Source organism: Meleagris gallopavo, chromosome 13 (assembly GCF_000146605.3).
Source record: "Meleagris gallopavo isolate NT-WF06-2002-E0010 breed Aviagen turkey brand Nicholas breeding stock chromosome 13, Turkey_5.1, whole genome shotgun sequence".
NCBI lineage: Eukaryota > Metazoa > Chordata > Aves > Galliformes > Phasianidae > Meleagris > Meleagris gallopavo.
The window spans coordinates 10,257,367-10,267,608 of NC_015023.2; the positions used below are offsets into that span (position 1 = coordinate 10,257,367).

General features: G+C 57.0%; 2 protein-coding genes across 2 annotated transcripts; one reads left to right on the plus strand and one right to left on the minus strand.

Moving 5' to 3' along the window:
- Positions 1-147: 147 nt before the first annotated feature.
- PARD6A (partitioning defective 6 homolog beta) lies at positions 148-3,674 on the plus strand (the record flags this gene model as incomplete). Its single annotated transcript, XM_019619656.2, has 2 exons — positions 148-409; positions 2,338-3,674. Coding segments are annotated over 2 exons (1,050 nt in total), but the record flags the coding sequence as incomplete, so codon positions are not given.
- A 659-nt stretch (positions 3,675-4,333) lies between these two features.
- Positions 4,334-10,158, minus strand: ENKD1 (enkurin domain containing 1). The gene is made up of 7 exons (XM_003209719.4): positions 9,293-10,158; positions 8,906-9,130; positions 8,387-8,559; positions 6,658-6,819; positions 6,164-6,333; positions 5,625-5,761; positions 4,334-5,119 (listed from the first exon to the last, which is right to left on the minus strand). Exons 1-7 carry the CDS (start codon positions 9,375-9,377, stop codon positions 4,959-4,961), a joined length of 1,113 nt encoding a protein of 370 aa, XP_003209767.1. The 5' UTR covers positions 9,378-10,158; the 3' UTR covers positions 4,334-4,958.
- Positions 10,159-10,242: the final 84 nt, after the last annotated feature.

Genomic DNA, 10,242 nt, shown 5'->3' on the forward strand with positions numbered 1-10,242 from the left:
CTGCACTCACCCAGATGTGCCTCCTCCAGATGTGCCTCTGCCAGCCCCCGAGGATGCACCCTGTGTCCCTGTGTGCCCCTTCCCCATCTCTGCCTGCATGCCCCGTGAATAACAGCTGGGGTCCTGCTAACCCTTCTCCAGCTCTAACCACCTTTCCCTCCTCTGCCTTCTCCTCCTCCTCTGCAGTTTGATGCTGAGTTCCGTCGCTTTGCCATGAAGCGCTCCAGCGCCGGCACCTTCCAGGACTTTTACAGCCTACTGCAGAGCGTGCATCAAATCCCCCGTGTGGATGTGCTGCTGGGCTACACGGACGTGCATGGCGACCTGCTGCCCATCAACAACGACGACAACTACCACAAGGCCCTGTCCTCCGCCAACCCCCTGCTCAGGATCATCATCCAGAAAAAGGGTCAGTGGCAACCGGAGAAGGGCTGGGATCCATTCCTTGGGATGCGTGGGGCGAGCGACTGTCCCCATGCTGGCTGTGTTCCTCTTGTTGTGCTGGGGGATGGCTTGGGAGGAGGTGACACCACGGCTACCTAGCCCGTGCATTTCACCTCTTGGAAGTCGTCTTTGCAGCTGGCTGGCATGGGCTCCATGCAGAGCAGCTTCCTTGTGCTGGTCTGTGAAATAGTTGTGATAGTTGTGATAGCAGCATCCCAAGTGCAGCTGCATGGGATGGACCCTGAGCACTGCGGTGGTTTCTAGCTCATGTTGTCTGCCCAAAGTCCCCAGATGAGGGGTGATGTTGTGCTGCTGAGTCAGGTTTCCTGTGCTCCTTCATGGGTTTCCTCGAGGGCCATTCAAGCAGCTTCAAACCATCACCTCCTGCACCAGGGCTGCAATATCAGGCAGGAACCTGGCAGAGGGTCTGTAAGAGGGGCACATGGAGAGGCCAGGAGTGAGCCCTGGGTGAGTCACGGCTGATTTAGAATGGATCCAGGTCATTCCAGGGCTGGGCTGTAGTCAAACCAGTCCCCAGGTTGGTGAGGAACACAGGCAGCTGCAGAGCTTCCTTCACACACTGGGTGCAGGGGGAGCACGCACGCAGTGTGTCCGGATGTGTGGGTTTTGGAGTCCTGTGCCATGGGGTTGAAAAGCAAAACCCACAACACGTTGGCTCCCCGTGCCACCACTCACACGTAGAGGCAGTGGAGATGTCCCATTGGTGCCCAGCTGGGGACAGGTGCTCAGGGCTGGGCTCACAGGAAGGGCAGGAGGATGCCTGGTGCATTCCCAAGGCACCAAGCGGCACAGCCTGGCTGCCTCTCGCCCCCCAGAGAGCAGCCATGTGCTGAAATAGCTGTGGGAAAGCCTCCACCGCCCTTCCCCAAGCTAAAAATAAGGCTGGCGGTGAGTGCAGGGAGATATTTATAACCCAGGAGCCCTGGCAGACCAGCTCGTCCTGGGAGGAACCCCATGTCCCCGTGGTGCCAAGGACTCCCCCGTGCCCAGAGCAGGATCTGGTGCTGGTGGGGAGCTCTTGCACTTGGCAGCCCCTCCCTTGGGTGCTGCACTGCGTGGAATGCTGCCTTCCCCTTGCTGTGCCACTGGGGCCAGGCTTTCTCAGCATCCTCCTGAGGTCACTTTGGGACTGGGTGCTTTCTGTATTGGCGGCAGAACACCCACTGGTTCTGCAGGCTGGGCACTGAGGATGCTGATAAGCCCTGTGCAGCATTGAAAGGATGCAGCGGCAACACAGCATCCAGATCTGAGCTCCCCCATGGAGAGGGTTGGAGTGAAACCAGAGAGAGCCCAGGGAATGCTCCCTGGCCCTCAGGGGATGCATTCAAGGGAAGGATGTGGGGTAGATGGCACCCACTGAACAGCCCCAGAGCGGTTGGCTGGGGTGAATGGAGCCAGACCCTGCTGGGGGGTCTGCAGTGCCCGGAGGTGGAATAAGAAGTGCTGACAGGATGCATGGGTTGGGAGGTCCAGGGCTGTGGGGACACTGGATGGGGCACTGGGAGATGGGTGTCCTGCTTGTGGTTGTGGCAGGGCTCTGCGGCCCTGATCTGGTCATTCTGCTCCAACAGGGACGAAGTGGGGAGCTGGTGTGTGTGTGTGCCCCAAACCAAGGCACAGCAGCGGCCCTCAGGCTGGCAGAGCCGGCAGCTCAAGCGTTAAGACGCAGAGCTTGGCTTAAAGTGTGATTAAGGCTGAATCACCGCCTGGATCCCACTAATCCCAGCCGCGTGTACACTGGGTAATCCCAGGAGATGGGCCCAGAGGAGACAGGAAGAGCCGGGCCGATGTTTGGTGGGGAAAGCTGGTGAGATCGCAGCCGCTGTGCGGTGCTGAGCGCCGTCTGACCGCATCCCCCTTTGCTCCTCACAGCAGAATCGGACGCCGGCGTCTTCGCCTCCAACTCATTGCAGAGGAAGAAGAAGGGACTGCTGCGCCCAGCGCACTACCGGGCCAAACCTCACCTCCTCATCGGCATGCCCCAGGACTTCCGCCAGATCTCCTCCATCATTGACGTGGACATCCTGCCCGAGACGCACCGCCGCGTGCGGCTGCACAAGCACGGCTCCGACAAGCCGCTGGGCTTCTACATCCGCGACGGCGTCAGCGTGCGCGTGGCCCCGCAGGGCGTCGAGAAAGTGCCCGGCATCTTCATCTCCCGCCTGGTGAAAGGCGGCCTGGCGGAGAGCACGGGGCTGCTGGCGGTGAGCGACGAGATCCTGGAGGTCAACGGCATCGACGTGGCCGGCAAGTCTCTGGACCAGGTGACGGACATGATGGTGGCCAACAGCCACAACCTCATCATCACCGTCAAGCCGGCCAACCAGCGCAACAACGTCATCCGTAGCAGCAAAGCCTCGGGCAGCTCGGGGGTGTCCACGGACAGCACCCCAAGCCAGCAGACCCCCAGCCCGGCCTCACAGTACCTCAGCAACTACAGCACAGCCGAGAGCGACGAGGAGGGCGACCTGGTCATCGAGAGCGACGGCGCGCCCCACTACGGCCCCGTGGGCTGCCCCAATGGGGGCCCTGCTGACGGACCCCTCCCGCCCAGCCTGTCCCCGCACAGCTCGCAGGGCTCCCTGCAGTCCCTGGGCAGCCACGACGGCAGCCCCGGCCGGGGCAGCGTGCGGGAGGACGGCACCCTGCTCACCCTATAGCCGGACTGCTTGTGGGCACCGGGGCAATGGGGCCGAGCGGGGCTGCCTCTGCCCTGTCCTCGCCCTGGGGTCTGCTCCTGCCAGGCATCTGAGCCCCTCACCTCCCTTCTTCCACCCACGTGGGTTTTTTAATTATTTTATCAAAACGTGCATCATCAAGTAATATATTGCAATGGACAGTAAAACCTTTTCTAGAAAACGCCCCGTTTTTGTCCATCGTTCGCGTCGCTGCAGGGGCCAGCAGTCTGTCTCCATTCAGGACAGCAAATGGGTTTGGTGCTGTGGGATGGGACAAGTGTGTCCCTAACAGTTCTGCACACTTGGCTTTGCTGCTTCCCAGGTGGACCCAGCAAGGCTAATTGCAGAGTTATCCTCCAATACGTGCTCAGGCTGCTTTGGGCACAGCAAGCGCCTGTGCCCAGGGCAAACGTGGGGTCCTGATGTGGGTGCTGCTGTGTGGTGACATCTGTCTTACAGGAGTAGGAGGACCCACAGCTCTCCAGAACTGCAGGGCTGAGCCGGGCCCCAGACAGGCAGGAGAGAGATGCAGACAGCAGAGCTGGTTAGTCCAGGCTGGTTTATGGCAGGGAGTGCAACTGCAGCAGGGCCGGGGCTGCTCGCAGCGCAGTGGCAACGCCCTGAGGACAGCCCCAAGGAGGTGAGGGGCCATTTTCTGGTTGGTACCTCGCCTCCTCCAGCCCCAAGCAATGGGAGCTTCCTTGGGGCTTGGCAGCAGTGCTTTCCCCCCGCAGCCTGGGGCACAGGATGAGGCTGCAACGTCTCACCACTCTGAGAAGCCCCAGATCCTGCCTTGGGATGAGGGAAAGCCTGCAGCAGTGCAGCATTTGTCCCATGGTGGAGATTTTCCCAAGCAAGCTGGACAGGGCCCTGAGCTGTGGATGTGGCCCTGCTCTGGGCAGCAGATGGACCAGAACCCTCCAGTGATGCCCTCTGGGCTGAATCTTCCTTTGCTCCACAAAGCAAAGAGCTTTTCAGAGCTGCTGAAACTCCTATGGCGAATTTGATGGTATGGAGGCAGAGTTCACCTGCACAATGGCACCTGCCCTGTCCTCTGGCCACTTCAGGCCATCCCCTGTGAGGGTCTCACACCCCTCCTCCTGGCTGCATCACATCAGCACTGCCCCTTTCTGCTGCCCATCACCCATCACCACTCCTGAGGCCCTGCTGAGTCCACCAAGACACACCAATGGAGGAAAACTACAACTTTATTGGAGCGCATCCCACTCCACGGACAACAACAGTTCTCCAGACACCTCACCAGGTTCCCCTGCTTCCACCCCAGCCCTTCTCTGAGCAGGAAGCACTGGAGCTCTGTGCCTTTTTGCTGTCCTTGAGCTACCGAGTGCATGCAGCAGTATGGAGGGGACAAAGGCACCGGCTGCGTGCTTAGGATGGGTCAGCACAGAGCCCAGAGCAAAGGCCCTGTGTGCAGCAAAGCCTGCAGTGCCCTGGGGGAAAGAGAAGGACAACCAACAGCAGAGCAGCAGCACGGGGGACCTCCTGCCACTTTCTAGAAATGGAAAAATAAGAAGCCACAAAATCTGTGCCATCAATTCCAAGCAGACAGCTGATCTCTGTGAGAAGTCAACCAGCATGGGGACAACTGTTGTCCACACTGCACAGTAGAGTCAATTAGCTCCTCTCCCTCCCATTTCCCTGGATGTGCCCTGGGAGCAAGAGCAAGAGGCGCCAACTGCGTGTTGGACACAGTACTGACACCACTACGGGTGCAGGGTCCTCGATTTGTCTTCCTCTCCTTCCCTTCCCTGGGATGCTCACGCAGAGCAGCACACTGCTTGCAGCCCCATGGGCTCAGGAGTCCAGCTTGATGAAGACTTTGGGCCTGGAGAAAATTTTGAGTGCCTCTTCTATCTGGGAGAGCTTCCTCTCGAGCTCTACTCGCCTCTTCTGAATGCTGAGGGTGTCTGCACGCATCGGCAGCATCACCAGCTCCTTTATCAGCTGCTCCTGGCCTGGAAAAGACAAAAAGCTGTGCGAGTGGAAGATAAATTCCCTTTTTTCCCCTAACACTGTAACCTCACTGTTCAGCTCTTAAAATGGTAGCAGCATGGGAGCAGGGACCTGGAGAGAATACACATCCTTGGATTGAAACCGCAGCTGGAGGAGGACCAAAGTTCCAGCTCTAAGGTGCTCCTACTTTGAGCAAGGGTTGGACTAGAGACCCCCAAAGATCTCTTCCAACTAAAATATTCATTTTAAGTACAATAGTAACCCTAATGTCAGGTCCCCTGGGCCAAGCCTGTTCCAGGAAGCCAGCCCTGTAACCTCCAGGTCCCACCATGCCAAAGGATTGCTCTTTCTGCACACGCGGCTCTAGTGCAGGGATTACTGGAACACCCCAGCATCTCTCATCTCTCCAAAAGGCAGGAAATCAGGAAGCAAGCCCGTGCTCCTAAACTTCACTCTCCATAATCCTGGCTATTTTTGAGCTGGAATCCATGTTTCTTTTCCTCTTACTCTGCTTCAGGCTGCCGAGCATCTCCAGCCTCTGGCCCTCAGGCATCATGGTGTGGCCGGGCGGCGTGTCAGGATCCGGCCGGCTTCGCAGCTGCTCCTCCATCTGCCTGCGCCACTGCTCCTTCCTCTCCAGCAGGCTGCAAGGCAGACAAAAGCTGGTGTCGGCACACCTGGCAGGAAGGGCTGCCCAGGAATGGAGCCCTGCTGGTCTCCACGTCACTGCCTGAAGACCACAGAGCCCCAGGCTGGCAGCACCCACACCTCCCCCGCTCCCAGTGCCCTTGCTGCCTTGAGAAGCACTTGGATTTAGCCTGCGTGCACGGACTGCCCACCACACTGCGTGTGTGCTCAAAGGCACTGAGCACACAGCATCACTGCAGCAAGCAAGGGAGGAGGAGACAAAACTCTTTACCAGCCCAGTTGCAACAGCCGTGGGATTCTTGTTAAGCCAAGAAACCGGCGAGCTTTGCATTTATTCCCCAGGCCCCAGTAAATTGCTCTGCTGGCACATGGAGCCCTGGCCCCTGTGGCATACGCACTACTGGGGGACGTGGCCCTTCTGCTTGGCGTTGTACTCCTCCTGCTCCCGCTGCTTCTGTCCCAGCAGCTCAGCCAGGGCCTGCAGGGACTGGGAGCGCCGCAGCGGGGCCCGCTTGGCATTGCGAGCGTTGTGCTTGATGAAGTCAATGCTATTGCCCTCCACCTGCAACTGAAATAGAGAACGGGAGGCAGTGGGAGCTGGGGTGGCGCACACAGGCAGCTGCTCTTATCCTCATAAGGGACAGAGTGAGCGGCTACACGCGTGAGATGCTGAGCAGGTGCACAAAGACAGGGCAGACCCTCAGCCCGTCCCACCTCAGGAGCCATAGGCAGACAGCACCTACAGCAACAGCTTGAGACAGCAGGCACCAACAGCCACGAAAACCTACAGCCTGCCTTGTTAAGCTGAGGCCGCACAAAGCATGCAAAGCAAGAGCAACGAGGGGCAGGGAGACAGAAACCCCTAGGAGCATGCAGGCAGTGTGCAACTCACCTTGGTTTCAGCACCCAGCGTCTGCAGAGCCTCAGTGCCTGTCCCTGCTTTCGTGCTGGCAGGACTTGGGGACAGAGATCTGCCTGGCCTGATCCCGGGGCCGCAGCGAGAGTACGCCCGCAGGAAATTCACAGCCTCTGGGTTTGGAGGTGGGGAGCTCTCCTGGGAAAGGTGGGAAAGTGAAACAGAAAAATGACTCAGTGAGGGGATGATGGGGCAAAGAGAAACTCACCAGCATAGTCTGGGGGTCAGCCACGAGCTCAACCACAGGTTTACAACAGACAACAACGTGCTCCTCTGCTGCAATGTGGCTGAAGTTCTGCACACAAACCACAGGCAGCAAAGACCAAACCTGACAGCTGGTAACTGAACTTGGTGAAGAAGCATTAAAAGGAAGAAAAAAGATCTGCAGGTACATCCATACAGCCCACAAGTGTGCGAAGCACTGACCAGGGAGTCCCTCTTTACTGAATAACGCTGCAGGCACAGAAGCAGAGCACCATCAGATAACCTACAGAGATACCCACCAGGGGTGGGAGGCATCTGCAGTGGTCAGCTGCAGAGCAAGGTGATGCTGGCTGCTGCTGTCAAGCAAGCAGCTGCAATTTACATCATAAAAGATAGAGGAGAAAAACTCCATGGCAGACTGTCAAGACCTAACAGAACCAACTCCACCCGTGAGCAGGAGCTCCATAGAAGATGGAGGTGCTTTGAAGGGAACGTATCATCTCTAGGAGAGCCTCAGCAATGGTTAAAGCAGTGTGAGTCAGCTCCGGGGCCTCCGAATCCAAAGAGCACAGAAACACCACGCAGAAACTGTGCAGAGAGAACACCCCCTTTCCACAAAACAAAGGATGATCTCAATCATCCTCTGATCCTGATGATTTGTCAAACAAGAGCGTAGGCTTGTATTCATTCCTAAGGCACAGGTGGGCTTGCTCCTGCGTGTGGAAGGTCACAGATACCAGCAAGCAAGTTGGTGGTGCACCAGAAAGAAGGGACAAGGCTTCTGGAACCGCTCGGAAATCACCTTGCCAATCTTTGTAGCACCACTCGTTGGCTCGGGGGCCACAGAATGGAGGGAAGTGATGCAGAGATGAGGAGGAATCTGAAGCTTCAGCTCAGCTATGAAGCAGCAAGGAGGGTGTTGCTTAAATGATGATGCTCAAGACGTCACCCAGCTTCTTCAGTGCATTCCTCACTGTAACCACTTGGCTGCATTTTGGAAAGCCCCCACAGAGACATCACTTAAAACACCAGGAAAGAAAAAAATATCCAGAAGAAGGAAAAGAAAGAAGCCAAAAGCAAAGCAAAACCTGCAGGAGACCAGACACCACTCGGAACAGAAACCGTACACGTTTCAGCTCAGTCCACAGTTGGTGAAACCCACTGTGTGTCACAGGGTCCTGAGAGCTGGCACAAAGCCTGCAGCAGCCTGAAGGCTCATCTCTCCTTCTCTGCCTCAGTGCCATGCAGAAAGGGTGAGGACAGAGATCTGCGGGGCAGAATACCACCGCCTTTTGGCATGAACCCCAGACACGGAAAGCTGAGAAGCCAGCTGGATGCACCTCAGGACTGGGATATTCTGAGGGCTGCTCTGCACCATGCCAAGAATTGCCCTCAGATTCCCACAACAGAAGGGTCAGGCAGGAGGCAGCAGGCAGAAGGTGTGAGGAGATTTTCTTCTTCTGACCTGCCAGGAGAGTTGAAGAGCCCCCTGGGGACCCACCTGCAGCCTGGCCTTCACCTTTGACTCCACGTTTTCGTATTTCTGGGATTTCCACAGAGCTTTCACAGGTTTGGGCTGGCTGCGCTCCTGGGCTCGCTCCCTTTCTTTGCATTTCTTCTGAATCTCCTTTATTCGCCTCACGTTTTCCTTCTCGTGGTCCTTGGACTCTTTCCCTGCACAGCAAGGGGAGACGCAGCTCTCAGCCCTCAAACACTGCCAGCAGGCGTAGGCTCCTGCATCACAACACCAGAGCTGACAGCTCCATCTCCAAAGCCACCCGTGGAAACAGCAAGTCCTCCCCCCTCCCGCAGACCACGCAATCTGTGCATTTCCCCCCACTTTGGGAGGACTGACCCTGTTCTGGAAGATCTCAGCTGGTTCCCCTCCCGTTTTGGCACAGCGCTTGTGGCAACCACCATGCTGGCACCAGCTTGGGGCAAAGCCAGGACACAAAGCCAATAGGCGACAGGCAGCGCTCAGCTTCACCTCCCTTCTGGACCTCAGCACAGCTGTGCTTACTCTTTGCTGGCAGACCCCCACCAAGAGAGAGCCCATCGAGCTGCAGCAGGAGGCCGAGCGTCCCCTTCTGCCCCTTCTCCAAGAAGTCCCTTCCGCTGGGGCGGATGCGAGGGGCTGGCTGGGGCTGGTGGGCACTGCTCAAAGCACGGGGCGAGCTGGGAGCTGAGTCCGTGGGGCGAGAGGTAAAATCCAACTGCTGAGCATTGCCTTCCAGCCTCCCTCGAGCTACGAAGAAAGAAGGAAAGAAAAAGCAGCTTAGCACGATCTCGCCTCGCTGTTTCTTTCGAGCACAGTCTGCAAGTCATGCTGAATGTCCCCCTCCACCCCTACCTCACGTTTTCCCTTCTTTTTAACCTTCGGGATCACCATCAGCACCTGAGGACTCACCTGAGAAAGGGCGTCTGTAATAGTTTGGGAAGAGTGTAGGGTCTGGAGGAATGGGTCCAGAAATCTTGGATGGCCCTTCACACATTCTGCTGTCTCTGTCTCTGCAATGGAAACCAAGCACCAGTGAGAAGCGAACTAAACACACCTGCAGAGCGACAGCTAACGTGTGTGTGAATGGCTGGCCTTCCTATTGGAGAGCTCATACCCAGCTGTAGGGCCAACCTGCAAGTAGGAAACAACCCCAATGGACTCCATGGCTGCCCAAGAGCTGTGGGTGCCCATCCCTGGAGGTGCCCCAGGCCACGGATGGGCACTGGGCAGCCTGAGCTGGGGGGCAGCCAGCCTACAGCAGGGCTTGGGGAGAGCTGTGAGGTCCCTTCCAACCCAACCGTGCTGTGCTTTCATGCAGATGAGGCAAGGGAGCCAGCAGCACCGTCCCTATTGCAGGACTAACTCTGCACTTTGTAATACCTGAACCTTCAGCACAGAAAATCTGACTCCTGGGTCTGCAATTCCAACACTTCAGAGACTGCCCTACGGGAAGAGCCCCTTTTAGGACCCTCAGAATGCCAGCACTGATGGGACACAGCATCTTCCATTTAATTTATAAACCAATAAACAATCAGCACAAGGCTGAGTGAGCCTGACTCATAGCAACTAATGCACTGCTGTCTTCCCTGTTAAATTACCCTTGTTGACATGAGACCCATTAGCAAAAAGCTATTATTCATCTTCCAGACACAACTGCAGAGGCAATGTAAGCAGTGCTGAGCACTGCACACCGGCAGGCATGTCCAGAGGCTTGTTTGTACCCAGCCACCCTGCAAAAGCTATTTCTGAAAAGCTTCAGACTCAGATTCTCAGGCTGCAGTAAAAGAGCACTGTTCTCTTATTATTTAATCTCCTTTAAAATGGATAGAGCTAAGCCAGCATGGGCCCTCTTATCCTAA

Excerpts from the sequence above, each read along its gene's own strand:
- ENKD1 (XM_003209719.4), bottom strand. The coding sequence starts at position 9,377 with ATGTGTGAAGGGCCATCCAAGATTTCTGGACCCATTCCTCCAGACCCT. Across the intron at positions 8,560-8,905 it reads TGGGGGTCTGCCAGCAAAGA|GGAAAGAGTCCAAGGACCAC; the intron begins GTAAGCACAGCT and ends CTTGCTGTGCAG. Across the intron at positions 6,820-8,386 it reads AGGTGAAGGCCAGGCTGCAG|GAGAGCTCCCCACCTCCAAA; the intron begins GTGGGTCCCCAG and ends CACCTTTCCCAG.